General features: G+C 39.6%; 1 protein-coding gene across 1 annotated transcript; it reads left to right on the top strand.

Annotated features, from left to right (window-relative positions):
* Positions 1 to 1472: 1472 nt before the first annotated feature.
* Positions 1473 to 26630, top strand: LOC115815234 (SUN domain-containing protein 2-like). The gene is made up of 14 exons (XM_030778192.1): positions 1473 to 1521; positions 21493 to 21666; positions 21978 to 22037; positions 22648 to 22709; positions 23178 to 23291; positions 23424 to 23477; positions 23896 to 23939; positions 24322 to 24477; positions 24662 to 24887; positions 25264 to 25348; positions 25470 to 25585; positions 25749 to 25916; positions 26133 to 26222; positions 26511 to 26630. The coding sequence occupies exons 1-14, from the start codon at positions 1473 to 1475 to the stop codon at positions 26628 to 26630; spliced, it is 1518 nt and encodes a 505-aa protein (XP_030634052.1).

Genomic DNA, 26630 nt, shown 5'->3' with positions numbered 1-26630 from the left:
ACCATATGATTCTAGTGTCACTGCAAGAATGTGTTACAGCTGAGAGGAGACTGACAGCGGAGTCTCAGCCTTCATTCTCTCTAGCACAGCATAGGTGTCAAGACTTCATCCTCTGAAAGACTGCTGCCAAAATAAACAATAAAGGTGTTTTTGTTCCAATAAAAAGATATGAAGTGCTGGTTATGTTTTCCAGATTGATCTGCCAGCATACCTCCTCTCTATCCTACACCTTGTAATAAAGCTTGATTTGTGAAACGGAGGCATGTGACCGACACCCAAGCAGCCAAGGACAAAACAAGAAAAATGAAATTGAAGGGGAAAAAAGGAGTTGTGATAAGAGATGAAATGAGTGATGAAATGCAAAATGTGAAAAGCTGATTTCTGTCTTTGCAAATACACCTGAATTAGAGTGAAAGGCACTGGCACAGATTCCTCCAAATTTATCTGGAGTGCCTGTGATGGAGTAAACAAAACTCATCACTACACTGAGACAATTACACATAATGCAATCAAAACAAAAATGAGGCAGCTATGGTCTAGAGTTAGAGAACCGAAGGGTTGCCAGTTCGAATCCCAGGACTGACTTCCTGTGTGCCCTTGAGCAAGGCACTTAACCCCAACAGTGTGATCACAGTCCTTTACATAATCATACCTAATGATACAATAAAATGCTATAATATTCTGATGATCTAATTAAATCCTCTAATAATTCAATGTTGTAATAAAAGACTATGATCACCTGATGTAATGAAATACTATATTACTCTGATGATGCAATAAAATGATATGATAATCTGATGATGTAATAAAATGTTATAATAATTTGATGATGTAGAGAGATGTTTTTACATAATAAACTGGTTATCAATAGTTTGTTTTATGATAAATTATGTCACTTGTATGGAAGGCAGCAAACTTAAATCACATGGGGAGTGTTGTTTGTGCATTTCACATGTGTGCTCTGATGTTTAATGATAATGTTAAATCTGTTAATAAACAGTTTATTTTATCAGTTAATTTTACAAGTCAAACCTGAGTGACATGACTCAATGCTTTGTAAAAGTCACACACACACACAAAATCGTACTTCTATATAGACTTACTGTAACCTTGTCCTGTGACCTTGATCTCTCAAAATCTATGTACAATTTCATCAGATTCTATGAAACCATTTTTCGCAGAACACTCTTCACATACGTACAAGCAAACAACCAAACTGAGGGTGTGGTGCAACACCCGCTCTGTGACATAGTTAATAATCTGTCCAAAATTCATACTGAACCTCAGACATGTACAACAATAATCGTCACTTAGGAGGCCATCTGTATTGCAAACCTGCCACACACATGCGAGGCGCTAGAAAGCTAGCAACAGATATTACACATTATTTGTTGTAGTTGTTGTTGTTGTTGTTGTTGCCCTGGATGCCCCTTTCATTGCTTTTGGATGGCGTAAACTGACAGGTGAGCCACATGGCGTTATTGGGTAGTGAGAGGTGGGACCTGTCTACGTTCCCAGATGGTGAGAAAGGGGAGACAGACACAAGATGTCTGGTTTGCTGTGGCGGTTGTGGGGGTGGGGGTGGGGGTGTCCTGCCCTGGCCAGCTGTCAACCAATGGGGTCCGTCCCTGGAGAATCAAGCAGCTGTTACCAGATACTGCACCGGCTCAGATGAGAAGCAATTGGACTGGGATGGTTGTTTTTCTAAGTTCCATAAATCTTATAAAGTCTAATAAACCACCAACTTCATCCTCTGATAAACTGTACACAAGCCTTCCCAGTAGTTTGCAATGGCACCACTGAAAAAAAAGCAGTGCTGGACAGCAGTGTAACATAGCCATCTAAACATCCATGTTTCCAGTGCTTTCCCTCTTTTCCATAATAAGACCACAAAAGTTCATCAATGCCTACCACCTGCTCTTTAAACAAAATTAGATTATGCTATAAGATCATCAGAGAGTGGGGGACAAACATCAGTTCTCAGTGTATGAAGCAGCTGTTAGATGTTGAGTAATAGGTGGACAACATCAGGGGCCCTCTCTTTGATCCCAGAGATAGACAGTCTGGTGCACTGATTTCATAGATCTGTGCTCTGGAAAGTTAGTTAAGGTTATTTAGTCTCAGTGGTGGCCTGAAATTTCTCCCCATGTTTTTAGTGAAAAAATAAACCCCAGACAAGATTTGGTCATAAAATCATCTATACGTCTCATAAAAAAGACAGAATAAATGTACAGTGCCCACTTTAATGAAAAACTTCATAACACAAAGAGGCAACTTATCTTGTGAATTCAGACAAAGCAGACAGTCTTACCTGAGGCTTAGCTCCAGTGTGATATTGCTCTATAGTTTTCATATGTTGTGAGTTAGAGTGTGGCTTTTAGTGGAGCATGGCGGGGAAAGCATGCCTTCATATATCTGTGAGTCATCTGTGCGATCTGTGTGTCAGCACTTACTTACTAGGAAAGGATTTACGTAATTCCTTTGGTAGGGTCTTAGCGCCAAGATGACCAGATGTCTTCTGAATCTTTTCATCTTCTGAAACCACATTACATATAAACCATTTCCATCCAGCTGGACAGCAAGATTGGACTGGCAAGAGGTTTACAGAAGATGCAGTTCTCTATTGCTCTATTACTATTATTGCATGTTTGTAGGAATACAAGACTACACCTCCCATCAACCCATTGCAAAGTTCAACCATAGACAAATCAAGTGAAGTGCACCATTAGACAACTTATACAATACATACTCAATTAGCTCTAGAATATTAGTAATGTTTTTCTTCGGGCCAAGAGGGAAAAAGACATTGACGTTGCACGCTTATGTCCCATGCCTCATCATTAGCAGAGACGCTCCAGGCTGGAAATGGACTTGAACACTTGTTTCAAGGCTTTAATTTTGCCACATTAGTGACGTTCGCTCTCCAGAGGCACAGGATAGTCAGTTAGACAGACACATTAGAGCTAGGTACAGCTTAACTGGCCCTTGGAGAGAAAAATACAGGGACCAAGTATGACATTTCTTCCCCCCAGACCTGTCATTATGCTTTGTGGAGAAGCTAATAATTCAACTGAGTTAGCTAATAGCTTTGACACTATTGGAGAATTTGAAAAGGTGTTCGTAATGAGCAGTAATTTCTATACTTTTTGTAAGTATGTCAGGTCTTCAAAAAATGGAGAGAATAACAGATTGTGACCAGGTGACAGTTTTGCACATTTGCACTCTATAACAGTATCTTGCAACTCCAGTCCAGGGGACCAACAAGACCCTTCAGTTAATGTCCAACACCAGCGTACCTGATGCAGGAAGTCAAGGGCTCCGTAGTAAGCAGACAAACTGAATCAGGTGTGATAATACGGGTCTGGAGTTAAACTGAATCAGGTGTGATAATACTGGTCTGGAGTTAAACTGAATCAGGTGTGATAATACTGGTCTGTAGTTTAACTGAATCAGGTGTGAAAATGTTCGTCTGGAGTTAAACTGAATCAGGTATGATAACGCTGGGCTGGGGTTAAACTGAATCAGGTGTGAAAATGCTGGGCTGGTGTAGAAATGTGCTGCAGTCTTGTGGGTCCCCAGAACTGGAGCTGAGAATCACTGGTCTTCAGGAGCCCTAAAGCCCCACACAAACACAGAATCTCTCAGGCACACACACAACTGGAAAAATTCAGAAACAGTTGAATTAGTGGATTACACTTAGATAATGTCTCTTGGGCTCTGTGTAGCAGGTTTCTAATTGAGATTGGGTTTATTTCCCCTCATGTAATATCATGAAACAGCATTTTATACAACTGAGAAAAAAAACACTGTGACTTAAAGGCTTCACATTTCCCAGAAGTCCCTAAGTGCTGTTGCAGAACGATCGTGTACCCCCCTCCCCTTCCCCCGCCCCAAATGATTCACATCCCAATTAAGGGCTCTTAAATAAATGATGCCAGGAAACTGAACAGATTTAGAAACACAGTGTTAATGTTTGCGTGCGTTATGAACACACAGTCACACGGAGTATCAGCGAGAGAGCCACAGATGCCGTAATTACATTGCTTAGTTTATTACTGGCATGGTTTATATTCATTTACTTCCCAATTTTTTTTCCTTTTAGTCTGCTTTTATTGTGTCCAAACTGTCACTCATGCTACATTCTTTTATCATTACAGATATATTTAGCGTAGCTGGTTAATCCAGACCCAAGGGGGAGATATCTAGCAGTTTGACTGGTTTGATATAATCCACCGTGTTTAAGATATCATTTCACAGTCAGAGGGCGAATGGTTAAATTAACACATTGGCTTTGAGATTTCATCAATGATTTCATCAATCAACTACATGATTACTTAACATACAGAAAACTTCCTTTCAAATGATACCTCATTTCAGTCAAAAGGCATCTGTGTATGCCAGTGTGTTACTCAACCCTTTTGTCAAATACCCTGTGCCCGTGCATAGTTTCCCATCGGCCCTGGACTGACACAGCCAACTCAACTGATCAGCTAACTGTAAAACACTGTATCTGTTGACTCAGATGTGACAGTATAAGGCTTAACTAATATGTGACAGCATAGGGGGTACTGAAGACTGGGTTTTAGAAATGCTGCTGTATGCAGTGGACAAGAGGTACATTTGTCTGCACCAAAACCTGTAAGATTATTTTAATTCAATTCAACTCAGTTTTATTATTACTATTGTTTTTGTTGTTGTTGTTGCTACTGCTGTTTTACTTTTTCCAGTGGACATTGTCGCAAAGCAGCTTTATCGAATACCTGGTCTGAGACTCCCCGTGAGCAAGACCGAGGTGACAGTCACAAAGAAAAAACATCTTTGCCTGAGATAGAAAGAAACTCACCTCTTTTCCCCCCTGTTTGTGAGGTAAATTACCATCTCTCTATAGCATGAATCCAGCCAGTACTGATTCGCAGTCTTACAATGTGCCCGCGTTACACTTACATTATGCTATTTGTTATAAAGGCGTGGACAATTGTTGGAATGCTCTAGACACCTTGATGAAAAGAGGCTGGTTTAAGCACAGATAAAAGCTGAGATGTATTTAGGACATTCTCTTGATATTGTTCATACGGTCCTTTGTTCGGTCACAGACAGTCTAATACACCGTGCGTTTTCTTCGTCTTGTGGAACTAACCCATTATAATGTTTCCTATGACAAACTAGTTCTCTTCGCTTCATCTCAAAAATCGGTTACGAAAGAGAGTTTTTTGTCTATGAGAGATTTTGCATAGTAGGCTACTATGTATTTCATACATTTAAACCCGTACCATATCATTCCCAGTAAATCAGTTCCTTTATTCTTAATTACAGGCCTCATCGCGTCTCCAGTCAACCAATTAAAGAACAAGGATTTACAAAAGTGACAACTGCTCCATTTGCGTCGTAATTTTACTTTGTGTGAGACTAATCGATAGGCTAAACGATAGGCTTCTATGCGCTGCGTTCAGTCGCTCAGAAACATCATCGTTATGGGGCTGGTTAAAAGTTCTGAAGACGGAAACAATTTCCATTCTTATTTGTAAGTGCGGCTTGTTTAGAGTGAAAAGTCAGTGTAACATTTTTGGGACCGTATCGAACAGAGGGAGGGACTATAATCAGACATAAACGTCTGTCACTTAAATAGCATCGATGGGACTAAACGGTGGATTTCAGTCACTCTTCGATATCATGGTTATCATTTTATACTTAACGGCAGAAATTCCATGAAATGTCTGGGCAGTGGAGTCTGTTAGAGCACTGCGTTTATTAGCACGCTCAATGTCACAGCCCTCCGGGCTCACAGAAAGAGTAAAGATGAATTTAAATCAGACGATGTGCTTAACAGATTGTACTGTGCCTTTCCTCACTTTTGCGTCTCAAAATAACGTCATGCTACTCTAATTGACCTTTTAGACCTTGACAGACACAGAAAATTCCAGAAGATTGGAGAAATTTTGGATCAACACTGGTATAATCCTCTCCAAATGAACACAGAATATACTTGACAACTTCACTTATGTGGTTATTTCTGAGGCAGTTGTTTTATGGTTTTTAGCACCTCTGCTGGCAAATCTCCACTGTAACTATATTCCTTTTAGATTTGTGACTACATTCATCTTTTCGACTAGTGTATTGTTGTTTGTTTTGTGCAGCTTTCATTATGGCATCACTGTTGTCTCCTACAGTGCATTCTGTGTTTCCATACTTCATTTCTATACTTCAGTGTGTTCTGTTAATGGTGACATCACTGTTCCTTGTTCGGCTTATTGTATTCCGTGTGCAATTATTGTTCTGTCCTTCTGTGTATTCTGTTCACTATGGTAACAATGTTCTGTGCTATAGTCAAGAGCACCCCTGTCGTGTCCAAGACTATTCCAAGTCCAGTAGGAGTCAAGACTGAATCTAAAGTGGGGGTTGAGACCCAGACAAGTTTGAAACAGAAAAGAATGGAGACCCCTTCGAGACCAAGCCTTACGTAGAATTTAACCGCTTTCAGTCCAAATTTTCTAATTCTCTGATGACATCATTTGAAAGTCAACTTTCCTATACCCCTGCAGATTGACTTTGAACAGCAGATTTAAACATGTAACAGAGTATCAGCAGTGTTTGAGTGAGGGGCATACAAGACACAGAAATTTAGCCAAGTACGAAGCAGCTCTAGACCCAAACAGAAAATTTGATCATCATACTCCAAATCTAGTAATTACATAAACCCAGAGGTGGCAAAAGTACACACATTCTTTACTCGAGTAGAAGTACAGATACTTGTGTAATTATTCTGCCCGCAGTTGATATAATGTTTTAGTTGTTTAGTTGTCAAATGCGGTATTGCCGCAGTTCGAACGGTAAACAGGAAGTGGACTACACGCTTCGGTTGCTAGGGAGACATAAGCAAATCAATGTAACATTATAACGTCCGTTGTAATTTTTCCTTTTGCCCCATCGTAAGCATTGCCTGTGAGTAATCTTTATTGTTTGCAAAGTTACCTTTCGGTCGACGAATCTTGATTGTCGATGGGACGTTTATACGCTTATGTTTGATTAAAATTAGATATCGGCCGTTAGGTGCCGTACTATAAGACATGTTACGTTGTGCCTCTGTAGTATATCATTCACATTTACAATACTTCGAGCACAGTTCGTTCTGTTTTAGCTTTATATATAGTGTTTGATGAACGTATGGCTATACATTTATTATCTGTATCTATGTAATTCGATGCATATTTCTATCGTTTCAGTTTTACTCTCTCTTACCTTGACAACATGTTCTGCAAGAGTCCACATTAAACTTGGAGCTAGGAAGCTACGTCCTGACTCTCATGTTGTTTATTGAGGGAGTTTGGCTGGCTGTCTAATTTTGGTTACAAAACACCATTAGGAGGGCAGCACATTACAGATACTTGTGTAAAAAAAGACTGTGGTAAAAGTAGAAGTACTGATTCAACTTCTTTACTCAAGTAAGAGTGAAAAGTAACAGGCTCTGAAATGTACTCAAAGTATAAAAGTAAAAAGTAGCCCTTTGAAGGGGACAGTCTAATATGATTAACATAAAAATGCTTAATGCGTTTTAAAGTACCAAACATGACAGGTAGACACTCCAAATTGCTCACATTTATAGCTATTCCATAGTACTAAATATATCCAAAAACTTGAGAATGTATTCAGAAGGGAAATATTTTAAATATTGATTCATGTTTCAAGTTTATTTAGAGCCTAATATCACTGTTTACAGTCTCAAAGGGCTTTATATGTCCACAACAAACAAAACAGGATGGCACCCCCTGAATTAATCCTCATGGCAGGCAAGAAAATGTAATGTAAAATGTAATCAGAAGGAAAATATTTTAGATATTGATCAAGCGTTTTCTCGCAAGTGAATCGCCTATATGTTGTGTGTTATGCGGATGTGTCCAAAGAAAAGGGCCGGCCCAAGCCTTTATAGGACACTAAGCCTTTATAGGACCCTAAGCAGAATTTGATTGGAGAATCCCCACCGCCTCAGCATTGCCAATACTATTGACTGTTCCCAATGCTTGATCATTCGCATACCTACTGTAAATCTAACACACCCGTTATGAATTTTATTAGTTGTAGCTGTGTTGCGTACATCATCTAAATGTCAGCCTGGCATGTATTTACCCTACTGTGGTTTTTAATTTTAAAAGGTAGCAAACTCACAAGAGCGGTCTGGCATTAATTTGCACTTTAATCTTCAAAGTGATACAGTGGTATACTGAACGTGGTGTACTGAAAAGTAACAAAATATACCAGCAGACAATGCATTTACTGTAAACAAGTTAATCAGTTTAATTGTTTTTGGTTTAAAAAATCTGCAACGTGCAAAAGGGGAGAACATATGACAGAATATGAGGGCCACACTGAGGGAAAAAATCTGATATTTCGAGAATAGAGTCGTAAAATTACGAGAATAAAGTTGTAATTGATAAGAAAGGCATCATATTACGAGAATAAAGTCATAATTTAATAAGAAAAAAGCCATACTATTTCAAGAAAAAGTCGTAACATTACGAGAATAAGGACGTAATTGTACGAGAAAAAGTAATAATATTACGGGAATAAAATCGCAAAATTTCAAGGATAAATATTTAAGAAAACATTTTACCAGCAACCAAGAAAACGGGCGTGAGGACAGTTAATGGCGGCCTAAACCTGCTTCTGACAATTGCTACGCCAGTTTAGATGGAGAGCGTCAACAGATCACAAAACGCGTGGCGAGAGGTTGTGTAGAAATAACCGTTTTTACTGAAGCAGAACACCAGGAAAAACAGAGAGAGAGAGCTAAGAATATCCGGCCCACAATCAGTAACACTGTGGGTGCATCCGAATAGTCAAAAAATTTACGTCCTAAATCCTTTCCTAACCACTCTTCCTTGACCTCGATGGAAAACGTCATGAGGTTAAGGAAAGATGGGAAGGAGAATTCATAAGGATTTAGGAAAAGACAACCGCGGTGCTAAGAGAATCCGACGGCACTTACACTAGGCTACGTAATCATGCGAAGGCGGACATTATTGACATAGATCTGCCGTGGTGAAACTACAGTGTTCCGAGGATGGACTAATAAAAGCGCATCTTAGATACTTCGCCCCGTGCGTTCTTACCGTGTTTTTTCATGCAGGCTATATAGACGTGGACAACCCGGTGAAGAATAACACTTCATTACCACCGTTGGAATTTAAATAAAAAAGGCATAGGCTACCAATCACGAAAGTGAAACGAATGGTTGCTCACGCTCACCCTCCTGTCCACTCATATTTATTGACATGAATCCCAGAATGATTGTAATTACAAGTATTAATACTTGTTACATTTATGAAAGATAGGCATAACATGTTAGGCCTACAAATTTACTATTGTACATACCATAATTCTTAAGTTTAAAACATATTGAATTAAAAACAGCATCTGCCTATAAACGTCTTATATCCATTGTTGGTCATATTGATCAGATCCATTTTTAGAAAATAGAATTTAATTTGTTTTGCAAGTACTAATGCTTGTACTTCAGTACCAAGACTTACTTTTAATCAGAAATAGTTGGAAAATTTCTAGTAAATTATTTAAGCTTATATTGTGAATTGTAACTGTTTTCTGTTAAGAAAATGAGTAAGAATGCATGAGCGCAACGTGGTTTGTGCGAGCGGCCCTTTTGTAGTCAGAAATCGGTAGAAACTGTTGACACTGTGATCTTTTGGAGAGCATATACGTCTTTTGAGCGACACCATCACTTTGTCATGTTACTTTTATTTATTTGTTTGTTTTATTTATGCATTTATTATTATTATTTTTAATTTCACTTGTGAAGTATCAGCAAATCATTACATGAGAAAACTTCAGCCAATGATCTTTGTGTCGCGTCAAGGATATGCCAACGGTTAGTTACATTCACATAATCGTTTGTTTTCGTGAATGGCCAAATGATGCGTCGCTTTAAATGTTGCTACCGCAAAAAACTGTGGTACGTAATGATCTCCTTTCCTTTCGTAAAGGATGGTCCAGTGTACCCTATGCTAAAGGAGATAGGAAAGGAAGCACTGAAGCACCTTTCCTTAGCATTTAGAGAATTCGAACAGCTCTTATCATGGCTTCCACGTAGATACTTGCGGGTCATTTCACTCAGTTGGGAACCTTCCCAAGCAAAAAAGACTTTTTGGATGCACCCACGGATTCTAAAGCCAGGTGTAAACGGACATACTTAGAGTTGTCCACTTGTGATCGGGTAACCAAAATCGGATCTTAATGCAAGGTGTAAACAGGACTGCTGGAGAAATATTAGAGAATTCGAACAGCTCTTATCATGGCTGCCACTTAGATACTTCCGGGCCATTTCACTCAGTTAGGAACCTTCCTCAGCAAAAAAGACTTCAGATGCACCCTGTAAATCCACGATCCGCACCCGGAAGCACGATCCGTTCTGCACATGTGCCAAAATCAGCGCATGCTCAGAATTTAATCTCGTTTACAACATTGCCCGATCCGTTCTATGCATGTGTGATTTTTACGTCGTTGTTTTAACTGTGCATACGACAGTAAACGCTTTAACTTTTTGACTTTTTCTATTTCTTTGAGACCGACTCTACCTCGAGGTGATCACACTCCCTTTTGGCTGGACGCTGGTTAAGTGCGCCTGTGTACTTGTACTCTGCATAATTAAGTTGAGGCTAATGTAATCTAATCTAATAAACAATAACTTTGTGTGTCAATAAATGTATATCATTTACAGTGTTGGTGTATGATCACATTGGTTTTTGATAATGTATGAAAATACGGCTAAAACTTCTGATTTCTTCTACGCCACTGCAGCTATCAAATCCTTAGGTAATCGATGTGTTTGATTAAGTTAACTGCATGGATGTTGTGAGAACACTTGATGGTAATCCCTGATCAGTAAAGCTATGGTTAGCCTCTGCTCACCTTGTGAAATTGGTGATGCATTAGCGAAGTGTCTTGCTTTGTAGTCCTGTTATTTTGCGCTGTTAGCAGAAGGATAGCAACAGACATATGGGACGACATACACACGCATTTTATTGAACAGAAAATGTGGGTCAAGCAGTTATTTAACTACCACAGGCGTTATTTTGTCGATTTTCCAAAATCCCATTACTCATAGGGATTTTTTTAACAAACCGGAACTTGCAAAAATGCTAATTTGGAGCATACAAAATGACGAGTGTCATTTGATCACTCTATAACACATAGATATAGAAACATTTCCATTAAATATCTTCATACAGAATCTCGCTGGGAACTGCCAGTTGTTTCCGGTTAAAATGTTCACACATGCGTGGTACAAATCGTGCTGGAATAAATTAGTTTTCCGAATAAGTAGTTACGCCATGTGCAGAGCGTAACTGTCTGTCTGCCATCAGTCAAGTGTTCAGGTTCACCGCAGTAAAAAAGGTTCACACTTGCATGGAAAAAAATCGTTCAGGAATAAGTTGTGTTTACATCAGTATGCGCATGTGCAGAACGGATCATGCTTCCGGGTACGGATCGTAGACTTACTGACCCTGTTTATCTCAGGCGTTGTGCTGTGCTACACATATGACAGTAGGTAACTTAATCGTCTTAATCATTTTACTTAATCATCCTCCCTCAGGGAAAATTTTCTTAATTCTGGCAGCTAAATGCACAATTTCCCGCAGTTTGAGACAGAAACAGAAAGCCTAAAGGCAGTGGCGTTACCAGGATATCATAGTGTATGCTACATTGCAATTTCACGATTTATAATTTGATGCAATCAAAACTGTCAAAATACAGACACCGGAGCTGAGGAGCTGGAGCCTTACGAAAGGTCGCACAGATCAAATTATCATTCTGGAAAATTAAAGAATCAAACGCGATTCAGAGGATCTGGAGTCACGTTTTATTCTTTAATTTTCCAGAATGATAATTTGGTTTGCGAGAGCTTTCGCTTTTTTTCGTTGGGTTCAGAGATTCTGCTGTATGCTAATTTAGAGATCGGTAGGTTTGTTTTTTCAGACTAAGGAGACTACAACATATGTAGTCGAAGAAGCCTGTGTCTGAACACAAAAGTAATGCTAACTTGTCGAGTTTAGCAAACTGAGTGATGGGATGGTTAGGTAGGTCTGTATGTAAACAAATGAATGTAGACCTGCGATTTCCCAAAGCAACAAAATACATTGCACAGCAGTGTAAGCTTTGCCCTTCTTCTTAAACATTATCATATTAAGTATCTTGCGATCTAGACATAAGATTGGTGGTTAACTGTACGTTCACACTGAGCGCGGCGAGAGCGTCAAAGTGACCGGAAGTCATTCATTTTCAATGAGAGCCAGCGTCTTTAAGCGGCGAAGAGCGTCGCGGCAAAGGGCGTCGCGGCGAGGGTGGTTTGGGCGTCAAAATACAGTTGAAGTTCGGTTAACTTTATGGTAATGAGATATGACGCGGTTGGGCGGCAACCAATAGAAACTTGGAAGTGCTCCGCTCTAGAGAATTGTAGAGAACACGACAGTATAAACTATTGTTCCCACAAAACTTTTGGTCCTAAGCAAAATGGAGGAGAAACTGATTATATCGGTGGTGGGTTTCCACATGTTGTACTGTAATGTAGGTTATGCACAAACGTTAGTGTTAATTAAAGACCAAGGCTAGTAAACGTGTCCTATAAACTCCATGCTGGAATTTGACCTAGCCTATCATTAACACAAAAGACACACAACAACAAAAAGCTTTTAAGTAGTGTTTTTCATTAGTTAATTTTGTTACGAAATATGTAATTAGCATTGTTTATTTATTTCTGTCATCGGTCGATTTCGCACCTTCACATTTAAAATATCTCATAAGGTTAACTCATAGCCTACTGGTGGTCAGTCAGCACAAAGATACCGCTCGACCTGTTTGTTTGCTTTATAGCCCCTTTAAAAACATTTGCATAACCAAGCTTTCCGAAGGAACTTGTACCCGCCTATTTCATCAACGGCAGAGCGTCCAAAGTGTTCAACAGCGTCGTTGGCAGGGAGGTTTGGGCGACTCTTGACGCTCTCGCCGCTCTCAGTGTGAACGTACAGTAAGAGTGACATCATAACAGGGAGTCAAACATTAATCCTAAAACAATGTGGTTTGGGCTGGCTATAAGCTCCCTCGCTTACAAGCGAGAACTTAAGAAAGTTATATATCTACCTGCACAAGTCAACGAGACTGTACATTAGAAGCGAGCTGGGTTACCGCTGCAATGGTTAACCTCTCTGTTTTGTAGATATTGTGAGAGCCAAATGGGGGGGGGGGGGGGTTCTGGTGTCCCTGGTGGCAGGCTGCTCTTCTGATTTTTCCCCTCTAAAATAATACATAGCCAAAAATTATGACTTTATTCTCGTAATGTTATGACTTTTTCTTGTAAAATTACGACTTTATTCTTGTAATATTACGACTTTATTCTCGTAATATTACAATCTTATTCTCGAAATCTCAGAATTTTTCCTCAATGTAGCCCTAATACTCTGTCGTAAGAACCACAGTCAACTACAATTAAAATCAAATAACTTAACAGAGGTATATGTCCTTTTGCTGCATTACTTTTTTGCTGCTTTTTTCCATCAACGCAGAGGAGAGGACTGTAACCAAATGTTAGTCTGAAGTACACGATCCGTCCCGGCTGCCCGATCTGTCCTGCACATGCGCGTGCTTGCACAAAAGTCAACTAACCCTATCCCCAGGCTCGGATTGGCCATCGGGAGAGGCGGGACCATCATGCATTGCATCCTGTCTTGTGAAATCAGGCAAGTCCTTACAGACCAATCAGATGCAGGTGTTCTGGCCTTTGTTTATGCGACAGAGATAAAATAATACGAATATCCGGCACATAATTATGTAGCAGTGTAACATCCACATATTGTCCGAAATGTATCAACAGCTGTCTGGCCTTATCCCCTAGCGAGTGTTCTATGTACCAAACACTTTATAGTGAGTAGGGAGTAGCGAGTAAGGAGTAGTGAGTAGGGGGTGATTTCAGACACAGTGCAGGTAACCTCTGGTTAAGTTCATTTAGAGGCAAGGCAAGGTAAAGGCAAAGTTATTTATACAGCACAATTCAAACCTAGGGGCCATTCAGAGTGCTTCACATCAGGAGCAAAGTAAAAAACAAATATAAATTATATTAAAAGATAAGGGGTAGAAACACTTCCCTCTCTCACAATTCACAGCAAGTCTCTTACAACGTGTCAAAATAAAAGTCATTTGTGGATTCAATGTAATGTGTGTCTATTTGAACAGTCACTGCATGAATTGTGACCAATCATCATTGGCAACATACAAACTTCCTTCACCAACTTAAATCAGAGGGTAGAACAGAAACTATGAGCAATAATTAAAGCAAAAAAAAAAACAAAAACAGACAGATATTAAGCTGGGACAGCTAAATGTAGGAATGATACTTGATACATGATAATGAAATAAAATAAAGAAAAAAAATAAATAAAATAAAAATGAAATAAAATCACATAAAAAGTGAAATAGTAATAATAAGAATAATAATAAGTGATAAAAAATAAATAACTAAATAAATAATGGCAAAGAAGGTCAAAACAAATCAAATTTAAAATTGACAATAGTTGGAGTTTCGGTGTTAAGATTAATTATAGAGATAAAATGCAAGCATCAGATCACCCATAGGCACAGGAGAATAAAAATGTTTTTAGTCTAGATTTAAAAGTGTTTGTTGTTGGAGCACTTCTGAGGTTTTCTGGGAGATTTGTGTGAGGTGTAAAAGCTAAAAGCTGCATCCCCGTATTTCATTTGTCGTGTGGGTTTAACTAGCAGCCCCGTGCCCAGTTAGAGTAAGTAGTAAACCTCCTAATAGAAGAGCCCTATGGCTTTATTCTCCTAGCAAAACAAAGCCATAGGGCTCTTCTATTAGGAGGCTTACTACTTACTCTGAGTTAACTTAACCATAAGTTACCTGGATAAGTCAGTTACCTCACTTCATAGTACAGCTCTGACAGAGGCAGCAGGAATTGATTAAACCAGTAGTATTAGCTAGCCAGCCCATTAACACAATATTGCGTTTTTGTATGATTATCACTGATATAATATACATTTAATATATCTATAAAAAAAAAACAAAAAAACAAATAAATAAAATTCAAGCTCTCTTGTGGGACATTTCAAGCGCTCTTGGGGGCCCTCTGGTGGCCAGGGGGGCCCTGAGCAGCCACTTAGTTGACTGACACGTTGGGCCGGCTCTGTTTTACTCGTTTGCAGCACAGCAAAAAATTGTAGCCCACTCAAGGATATGACCTCTTTGTCTGAACCTTCCTTTAAGATTAGAGGCGTATTCACATTCATGTTCAGCAGAGCGATTCTGCTCACTCCATTGAACTGACTAATTAGAGGACGGTTGTATGGTAATGAATGTTGCTGATTAAACAACAAAACACATTTACCAGTTAAATATTTGAATCAGATTTTTCCACTAATGGATTGAAACTATCAAATGTAGGAAGTGATTAATAAGTTTTTTGTTTATTCACATTACTGTTGCCAGCATTTGCCAACTACCAGTGTATCAATACCTATAACTAACAGTTTGTAGTAGTGTATGTTGTGATTGTCATAATGAGTGATCTCAGAGCTGAGATGTGCTTTGACTGACAGTCTGAGAGAACATGTAATGAGGAAGATCAGGGTGTTTGAGAGGGACAACACAGGCCCCAGGTAATCTCAAAACTGGACAACTGCAACTCTCTCGGCAGGTCTACTGGCATGCAATGTCAAACCCTCCACATGATTCAAAATGCCACTGCGTGTCTGGTCTTCAGTCAACCAAACAAGGCACATGTCACATCCCTCTTCATCTCCCTTCACTGGCTCCCTTTATCTGCCCGCATCAACTTTAAGTCACTCATGCTGGTTTTCAGATCGACTAGAGGAACCATGTCTCCATCCTGCCTTCTATGGTCTACGAGGGAACAGAGTTTGGAAATTCCACCACCATGTAGCAGAAAGTCACAAACTGGACTCTTTGCATATGTGGTTCCTCATTGGTCAAATGAGTTGTCCATTTCATCCGGTCTGCTGACTCCCTCACAATTTCCTAGAAGGGCATAAAGACTCACCTTTTTCATGAAGCCCATGCATCCACAGCCACCATCTAACCCAGCCCTCTATACTCCACCCCTACCTATTGTCTTGACACCTCAAACGTCCCAATGTATTACTCTGTCTATGATTTATATTTCATAGCACTTCCTTAAATCTATTCTAATGCTTATACTGTCCTGTGTTCACTTAGTTTTATTATACAGATTTTTTATCTCTATGATTGTGAATATTCGGCTCTTATTTTGTGATACTTGATACTAGAGGTATATGATAGATTATGGGCGCTACTTCTAGTCCACTCTCTCTCATTTATCTTTAACAATCTTGCATTTGTATCTGGTCTAATTCTGAACATAGCAGTGACACTTATGCAACATGCAGCTCCTTGTGCTTGCTTTTATTCTGCCTGTCTCGGACGTTCCTTTGGATAAAATCGTCTGCTAAATGAATAAACATGATTGTAAATGTGAAATGTAAGCTTCTCTCCAAACGAGTGGCTCAGTGAGACACACAAAGCGTAGCCAAACCAGTGACTCAGTACCCGCCAATGACTCTCCACCCTGTTGTTCACACAGACCGATAGAATGACAATAAAGACTTGAAAGAACAGTCTCTGTCATTCTCTCTCTGTTACTGTTTTCAGTATGGAGGGGAACGACTCTCAGAGACCTCCAGTCTTGTACATGTCCATGGTTAAACCTGAGTCTGTGTGGAACAGAACATAGAGGACTCACTGGACGATGTGGGAGACTTATCACATGTATGACTTGGATCTTGTGCCAAAAAAGAAGACTCTGGGTAACTTTCTATCCAAGTGTCACACCTGCATGGAGCCAGCTCTTCGTTCACTCACTCCCTGTCTGGCCTCACTCCGCCTCTCCAGGTTATTAGAGACACTAACTGCTCATTGATTCAGTTACCTGGCCCGGTATATATAGCATTCTTAGCCAGTTACCTTTTTGTCAGGTATTGCGTGTTAATCATGCATACTGAATTGGTGATTTCTTGCTATCCTAGATTTCACTGTTTGTGTATCTAACCTTAGCCTGTATTAGCCAAATGTTATTTGAAGATTTGGACTCGTTAATTTCTGTGTGCTGCCCGTTTGTTTTTCACCCCGGATTTTTTGTTACCATTAATAACTCTTGTTTTTCTGCACTCGGATACTCAAACGCCTCCATCATACAAACTGTCCCTTCTTACTTTTGTTATTAAAGAAAACTGACATTCTGTGGTCCTGGACTGTTGTGCAAATGAATTTGCGACGCGTTGAGTTCGGGTTAAAGTTGCCCCTTTAGAAAATAGGCTATAGTTTACACCGCGTGCCGTGACCTGACATCGTATGCACTTATTACTGCCGTTGAAAAAAACATATTGTTCGCTTGTACACTTTAGCCCTAATTACAAAAATCAACAATGGAACACTGAGAACGTCCACCTAATTTGCATACGTTCCAATGTTTTGTGATGTATCATCATAAAATCAAAAAAATACAAGCACACCCATCCGGCACATTACAACAGACTAACTTTGCGCTACCGATCATTCAAACCAAATATTTTTTCCCTTGCAGTTATAACACGAGCGATTAACACGAATTTCGACCTTAATCGTTTTTCGAACAACGAATATTCACACTCTACGAATATTACACACTCTAACAAAAGGTGAGTCAAGCGGGGATGTAAACTGTTAGTGGGAAAACGGAGAAAAGAGTAGGCTATAGCTCTTAAACTATAGTTTAAGAGTATTGTATAATCTGTGAAACTGGGTCATGATTTTGTTTTAGTCGCATTTATTTTTCACCAGTTAAGACCTATGGCGACTGTTACTTCATTTCCCCTTTATAAACCCTAGTGGAAATTCCAGTTGAAAAACCAGTAGCCAGTCTATTGGGATGAACGGGTCTCTATTGGTCTCTACTGGTTTCTATTGGTTCCAACTGGGTTTTCAGATTCTATTGGTTTGCCCAGTTAAGAATACCAGTTGAAACCATTTAAAACCCGTTCAGACCAACAGAGCCATGGGCAGTGGCTGCTCCACCAGTTCAACCCAGTTGAAACCAATAGGATGTAACTGGTGTTGTCTGCTATTCATTTCAACTATCAGTTGGTCTCAACTCAACAAACCCAATACCTGCACTTGGTGAGAAAGTGCTGTACATTGAGAATGCACTCAAAAATAATGAAATATAATGAAATGAATTGTTTGATTCATCAATTAACAACGTACAAAGTGCACTAAAGAGAATACATTGATTTTTTTTTTAATGTCCAGTCATTTGTAAAACGTTTGAACCATCAGTGTTTCTTTTAAAAATAAGTGTTTTTAAATTGAACATGAATTCATATTAAGTTTAAAAACACTAATTTTTAAAGTTGTATGTTGCTTAAAGAAAGTTCTCTGCCTTCCTGCTGGTCAGTTTTTATTAATTATATTTTGCCGGCAATAACTGACCAAAGAAGTGCACACACTGTTTATCTGGACATGATCATACTGAAACAATTATATAACATCAGAGCAAGAATTTTGATCACACGATCAGCTTGTCCTCCGTCTCGACTGAAGAGATACCTGGGAAGGGGGCCTGGCTCCTAGCCCTTCTTGAGTAATCTGATTGGTGTATTCAAAAATCCTTGCTGTAACGTCGCACGAAGGCAAGCAATCAAAACCCGCGAATTTCGCTTCCGGTAAAACGCAGCTTTACAGTTACAACTTACAGTTAGCCTTTGTTCACACAGTAAAAAGAAAGTTTGCTTTGGTAAGGTACTTGGAAGATAATTATCGGGCTGTTGTTCCCTTTTCTCGTATAAACAATTTCGACGAAACTACCAAGTACTGGGTGTTCGGACGACGGAGCCTATTACCAAGGCCAGGTTTTTTGCTACCGGTAAGCTACTCATTGCATTAAGTGTTTAACATATCTTACTTAACTTACTATAGCTTTTACATATGAAAAAAAAAACAAGTACTCACTTCGTGGGCTTGTATGCTAGTAGAGTTATATTGATAGTTATAACTATAGTGAAAGATAGGTGATAACGTTGCCGAATCAGTTCCTTTGTGTCCCGAGACTGTATATTTCAATGTAGCGCTTGCGACTGTTCGTTTTTAGTTAACCATAATGGCTGGCCAGATAACAGCTGTTTGTAGATACGGCTTTATATTGAGTATGCCTGCTGCTGTTAATGCGTGTAGTGAGTACATAGTTACGGATTTTATATAATGCAGCCGATCGAGAACTCGCTACGACAGCGAGAACAAGAGGGCCCCCTCCCCGAAATAAGGACGGAAACAGCGTCGCCCATCAGGGAGGTCACCGCTATTAAGAACGACAAAGGCAGCGCTGGATGGGAGGTCACCGCCATTAAGAACGACAAACTATGATTTTAAAAGTGAAATTCTGTATTGTACCATTACCAGCGAATGTTGTATGCCTGGTTATAACCATGTTTAGGCCTATTAAGCCTAGAATTTGACACTGCCGTTTAAATGTTTAGAAATTTCCATACTCCAACGTGCTGTATTGCCTATTAAATCAATCAAACAAAACATTTACTGCACTGCACTGCCACTTAAAAATGATTTTATATTCCTATTTTTATGTTTCTATATTTTCTTTATGTTTACATTTTGTAGTTATATTTTAATTCCTTCTATGTTGCTTGGCACTCTGACTCTCGTTGTACATTTACAATGACAATAAAGGCATTCCTTATACATTTACTTGTTGCCTGTATTTCAGTATTCTCTGTTAAATTGTTATTATCAAGGTGTATATATAGACTGCAGTATACAAAGGTGTGTGTGTTCTCAACCATCTGAGACCAGTTCAGACCAATACATTCCAGTAGAAATTTCTATTGGTTTTTCTACTGGGCATTCCAGTAGAAACCAGTTGTGAAACCAGTTGAATGTGTTTCAATTTCCCTATAAAAACCAATAGAAACCAGTTGGTTTTCTACTGGTTTTCAGTTGGTTCTCTACTGGTTTTCAATTGGTTCTCTACTGGTTTTCAATTGGTTTTCTACTGGGATTTTCTACTGGTTTTCAATGGGAATTTCCACTAGGGAAGACAGCTTTATTTGAATTAGATGACGGCTTTTAAAAAGAAACAATGAAATTAGCGATGGACGAGAGCATTCCATCTTCCCCAATTTCTCTTTCTCTGTCCCTATATTCCAGTGTTGGTTACCTGTTCCGATCTCTCCTGGCTCCTGTTTTATTCTGTATTTTGCTCACCTATTTTCTTAGTAATTGAAAAGATCACATTACGTGGCAGTGATATGTAGAGATTTTGATTTTCTTGAATTTCTCCGTTTCTGTAAGCGTAGCATTTCTTACATAGCCTAAACCAAACCAACTGACCCTCAGCTCCAGTTTACACCATTCTTGTGTTTTTGTATAATAGCATGATAGACTCGTGGGACCTTAAAAAAGAGAAAGAAAAGACAGAAAAAATCAACGTGAAGTCATTTTGATCCACATTTGATACACAATGTGATACACATTTTCCTAATGGCAACAGTTTTATTGTCATGACATTTGCATTTTATAGTCAGACAAAAGTACCAAATTAATTTGCCATCGTCGTTGGCCCTTGAATCTTGAATCTTTGTCAACAACAACACCTCTCTCTCTCTCTCTCTCTCTCTCTCTCTCTCTCTCTCTCTCTCTCTCTCTCTGTATACGTGTGTCCTAACAGAGATGCCAAGACGCAGTGAGCGACTTGTTTCAAGTGAGTGTTACCCAAATACTAGCAATGCGACCAGCAGCTCTAGATCAACTGGATCTACTGGCCTGTCATCCTACAGGGGAAGCCCACTGAGGTACTTCAGTGTGTGTGTGTGTAGCCTTGAAAAATTTGTACAGCACACTGTTCTTTGACATTGTTATTCATGTCAAAGAACAGTGACATATCTCTCTCTTTGTTTCAGGAACCCTAAATGTAGGACCAGAAGCCACAGAGGAGCCAGCTCCTCTTGTGTGTCCAGTCAAGTGAGCAGTGTGCCTGATTTGCTGAGTCCATATACCAGTGACTGTACCGAAACTGCCGACTGTACGAGTGAGTGTTTATCATTTCACAGAAGGGCTTCATTGTTTGCCCTCAAACAGACTATCTCATAATCTCGACTTTTCAAAATCTAAAAGTGAATTTTCCATGTTGTGGCTGTTTTTTTGGTGTTGTTAATGATCCAAGCCAGCCTGTGACAGTAGGAAAGTGTTAACGTCCTTTGATACCACCTGAGGGTGTATTTTTGCATAATGTAAATTCTCTGAATGACCTATTGGCATATACATTAGGATTCTTCTATAGATTGGTGAATAGATAGGAGAGGCTCTTATGAAACTGTTACTGCAAGTCGTCATAAACTCTTTGTTTCCCCTTTCCATCTCTCTCCATCTCTGTCTGTCTTTCTCACTGTCAGCCCCATGCAGGGGAGCCCAGAGAAGGAGGGCAGTTTCCCACAGCACATCTGGCCTCCTCTCCAGCCCCACTGGCCGTATCCAGCTGGACCGTAACTGCGATGCTGTAGGATTTTCCTCTGGCTACTCCTCGGATGAGGAGGTTTCCCGCTGGCCCAGGACCGACAGCAGCCGCAGTGAGTGTGTGTTCTCTGGCCCTGAGCAGCACTGCATGGCCCCTGTTCTTTACAACACAGCTCTGTCCCAGAGTGACATTGAACTCATGTCCTCTCTCATAGCTGAATCCTCTAACCTTCATTTTTCATCTGCTGTGTTAGAAGTCAATCTCTGACTGATTAATACTGGAAGCTAAGTTAGAGTGTGCCTGTTTGTATGAAGAAAGTGTGTGGAAAAAGCGGAGAAAGAAGTTAAATACACGTTCAGCTGATGGGGCCTTGAGGTGGAGCTGTGAGAAAGACGTGTTGTTTTGATGTGTCCTGTTTTCCAGGTTTGGCCCAGTCTCCTGCAGAGGCAGGGATTGGATTCACAGAGGCGCTCCGTTCCCCAGGTTAGACTCACATACTGCATTTGTCACACCTGTTTTTATTTTGATGAGGAGGTTAATTTTCTTCCACAAACTGTGATATGTTATTTGTTATGTTCGGTCATGTACAAATTGAGTGAGGGGGAAAAATGTTTGTATTAAAGCGTAAAGAACTTGTTAAAGAAGTAAATAGGTGAAGATTATAGTGGTCATTATCTTTCATGTGTATGAGCATTACTTATGTACATGGTCATATTTTACCTTACATTTCTGTTGATTTAATTATTTTTTGACTTCACCAGCACATTTTCTGGCAATGCTGTACTTCTGCTTGACCACGGCTTGGTACAGCCTGACCCCTGGATTGTCTTTGCTGGATGTATTTCTACTGAGCCGGTAAATTGGGTTTTGCTTTGTCTGTATCTGTGTGTAGTTTTATATAGCATGTAGAGGTGAGTGGCATACTGTGGTATGTATATATTGTTGTAGTGAATATATAAAGTCAGTGCAGGTGCTGGTTATCTCACTGGGGAAGTGTTTCAGTTGCTTTGCTTGTGAGATCTGATCACAGTGTATTTGTAACTGTGTATATCACAGTGTTGTCTGTTATTAACCGGTGTGTGTCTCTGTGCAGACGCACCGCTGCCACGAAGAAGGCCACTCTCCTCTTCCTCCTCATCTCTCTCTTCATTTTTGGTGAGCTTTGATGCAGTCAGTCGGTATAAATTATCTGTGAGCGAACAGATGACTTCTGCATTTTTGGATGTTCAGATCCTGGTGTATGTAAAGTAGCCTCCTGTCAGTGTGGATCCAGTAGTAACACAATTTAGATCATGTGAACACACAAACTGAATTTATTATGCTGTATTTTTGTTTGATACAGGTTGTCATGTTTTATTTGTAGGTTATGAGTGTAGTATAATGTGTGTGTGTGTGTGTGTAGTAAAGGAGCTGTAATGTCTGTTCTCAGGTGTATGGCTCTGGTGTCCTTCCATTTACTCTTGCCTTACTCAGACCGAGGCCTCCATCAGACCCGTTCAACACACTTCACATGTGGGTCCATGTTACTGGAGAAACACACCTGTCATTTCACTTTCCACACACCACTGCTCAATATCCTTCTAATATTCTGATTCTTTCTTTCTTTCTTTTTCTATCCAACAGGACCAGATATCTCATGTTACTTTGTTGGCTATAAAGGAGCAGATCTATGCTGACCTTCATAAACATGAGGCCAAATGGTCTGAGAGCAGAGACAAAGATTTGGAGAAATTAATGGTGAGAAATTGATGAATATACAGAAGGACAGGAAAGATCAATTAATTAGTCAAATGTCTCTGTTTTTCATCATCTTAATATTGTGTGTGTGTGTGTATGTGTGTGTGTGTGTGTGTGTGTGTGTTCTCTCAGAGGGAGATTACACTGTTAAAACAGGACAGAGAGACACAGAGGCTTATGACTGAGGTAAGAAATGTGAAGTTTGAATATTGAAGCATTACAGCCCTGCATACATAAACACTTTCATATTGCATACAGACACACAAATACACACACACACTCACGCAAACACAGACACACACTCATACACACACACACACACACACACACACACACACACATACACACACACACAAATGTTTATCTTGCCTTTATCTTTCAGTGTACCTTCAGTGACTCAGATATGACTCATGTTGTTTAATGCTGATTGTTGTATGTTATTAAACAACTTGGAATTTTTATAATGTCATTTAATCATATTTCTGTTTCTGCTGTCGCAGTAATGGAACATTATGCAGAAATAACAGCCAGATTCGTTACTGCATAGAGATCAGACGTTCAGAGTTTTGGTCAGTAATGTTTTTCTATCTTTGTCTCCCTCTAGAGGCTGAAAATAGACATGGCGAATCTGAGGGTGGGAGCAGAGAAGTGAGTAGCCCTTACCTTTTGTGTCTTGGTTCTCAGTGCCCGCCATGTTTTTCTCAATAAATTATTTTTATTATATTGATGCTTCAAAATATTTGAAATTGTATGTGCCGATCATAAAGTTAAATTACTTTTTTTGACTTTTATGGCTGACACTGATTAAGAAAAATCAAAAGTGTCAGTTTGGCTACAACTTATTACGAGTCATTATTAATAGCTTATCCATTGGTTACAACCTCTTCTGTCTCATATACTGAGATATTATTTTAATTTCACGGAATATGCCAACAAACAGATTAATAAAAAGAAGAACAAATGAAGAAAAATGCCATTTGGAGTGTTGTTGCATCTCTATGGCTTCACGAGACTGTTTCTCTCCCTAAAGTGTGGAGTCTGATGTGCACAGGCGGCGAGAACAGGAGATGACTGGACTGCACAGTCAGATTACTGGTTTAAACAAACATGTGTCCCATCTCCAGTCAACTTCTGACCTACTTCAACAGAGAATGGACACACAGGAGAAGCAGCATGCTGAGGTAGTGTATACACACACACTCACACACACATATACATACTGACTCACTCATTCACACATATGCACACATGCACACACACGCACACACACAATTACTGTAATGATTTTTCTCTTTTTATAATCAAGTACAATGACATTATGGTGGATTCAGACCATTTTTAAAACATATCTTTGGACAGATGACCTCTAGACTGAAGCTGGAGCTTCCTAGTTGGCTGTTGAAGTTCCTGTCTTCAAGATTAGTTGTCACTCACCTGAATTTGGTGAAGCGGCCAGATCTCCAGAGGGAACTGGAGGATCTGGAAAAGAGACTACTGGATCGCCTGAGGCAGGACAGAGAGGAGCAGAAGACAGATGTGTGGAGAAGTGTGGGAGAGACTCTCCAACAGGAAGGAGAAGGAGCTGTCACCATTCAGGTGAGCACTGGGCTTCTACCATATGCTATACACTACAGTCATATTCATATTAAAATAAAATGTGTGAATTTTATATGTATATGTTTTGAACTACTTAATCAGTTTTTCTGTTTTCATGGCTTCTCAGTATTTGTTTTGCAGTCTGTGTCAATGTGGTTCAATTTTGCCCATATCACACAAGAGCACTGTGTAATGTGTATGTGTGTGTGAATGTTTTTGTGTGTTTTTCCAGTGACTGGTTTGACTGTACTTTTTTTCCCTTTTTTTTTTAAAGTGTCCATTGGTTGTAATGCAATATCTTGTCTTAAAATGAGTGTGGGTAGTTTTGAATTGTTATCTTTTTAAATAGCTCTTGAACTGTTTGTATGTGTTTCAGGACATGGAGCAGATAGTACGTAGAGCCCTGAGTCTGCACAGAGCCGACGGGATCAGGATGGCAGACTACGCTCTGGAATCTGCAGGTTCGGACGCTCTTCTGTTTTAATCACTGCTAATAAGTGTGTGGTTAATATGGACTTTGGTGCATTTCAGAACTTAGATTTATTTATTTATTTGTGTGTCTGTGTGTGTGTGTGTACACAGGCGCGAGTGTGATAAACAGCCGTCGTTCTGAGACATACCAGACCAGGGCAGCGTACTTGAGTCTGTTTGGGCTCCCTTTGTTTTATCTTTCAGAGAGCCCTCGTACCGTTATACAGGTAAAACATCACCTACAGCTGAGCTCAGACACTGTCAGACAATCTATCATTCATATATTAAATTTTAAAATACACAACATTTGATTATTTTGATGAAGAAACCTGTCCAGGGAAGTCGGTGGAAAACAAGAGATTTTTAATTTGTTCTTTGGTTGACACACAGCCTGAGATACACCCTGGAAAATGCTGGGCTCTCCATGGTAGCAAGGGATTCTTGGGGATATCTCTGTCCTACCCAGTCCAGATCACTCACGTCACCCTGGAACATCTTCCAAAAGTCCTCTCTCCGACGGGACATATCGACAGTGCACCACGGGACTTTGCCGTTTATGTAAGTGAACATATAAAGACAGTAACACATGACCAGAGTTTTCAGTCAGGGTTATGTCATACTCATCATCTTAAATGTTTACGTTAATATTTATGTGTAATATCTCACACGGCTATTTAATGAAGAATTTCAAAAGTAGCTCCACGGCTAACAGATTTTGAGGTATATCATAGTAGTGAGAAGTCACTCGTTAATGCTGTGTTTGTGTGATGGCAGGGTATGTCCAGTGAGAATGAAGGGGGAACTCTTCTCGGGAGGTTCACCTACGACCGTGAAGGAGAGTCCATTCAGACTTTCAAACTGCCAGTGAGTGACAGCTATAGACCTTATCGTAAACATAAACATAAACATACACATGAATGTACAGTTTCATTACTGACTTTATTTGACATGACATTATCTGCAATCCGTTTAGACAGGGGAGATGTAAATGAATAACAGTGAAGAAACAAACCCCTCTATAAATTTTCACTTTATGTATCATTGAACTGCTTTTCTTATGTACCAAACTAAAGCATTTAGGGACATGTTACAATAAATTACAGCTCAGTGTCTTTCTCTCTGTCTCTTCCTTTCTCTCTTTTTCTCTTTCAGGACACTCAGGAACACAAGATTTGTAATATGGTGGAACTCCATATCCTGAGCAACTGGGGACACCCCGAGTATACTTGTGTTTACCGGTTTCGGGTTCATGGGAAACCATCGTCCACCTGA

This window comes from Chanos chanos, chromosome 6 (genome assembly GCF_902362185.1).
Source record: "Chanos chanos chromosome 6, fChaCha1.1, whole genome shotgun sequence".
NCBI classification, from domain to species: Eukaryota; Metazoa; Chordata; class Actinopteri; order Gonorynchiformes; family Chanidae; genus Chanos; species Chanos chanos.
Note: the sequence above shows the minus strand (reverse complement) of the source record. Positions and strands in the feature narration are given on the sequence as shown.

Excerpts from the sequence above, each read along its gene's own strand:
- LOC115815234 (XM_030778192.1), top strand. The coding sequence starts at position 1,473 with ATGGCGTTATTGGGTAGTGAGAGGTGGGACCTGTCTACGTTCCCAGAT. Across the intron at positions 22,710-23,177 it reads CATCTCTCTCTTCATTTTTG|GACCAGATATCTCATGTTAC; the intron begins GTGAGCTTTGAT and ends TCTATCCAACAG. Across the intron at positions 24,888-25,263 it reads AAGGAGCTGTCACCATTCAG|GACATGGAGCAGATAGTACG; the intron begins GTGAGCACTGGG and ends TATGTGTTTCAG.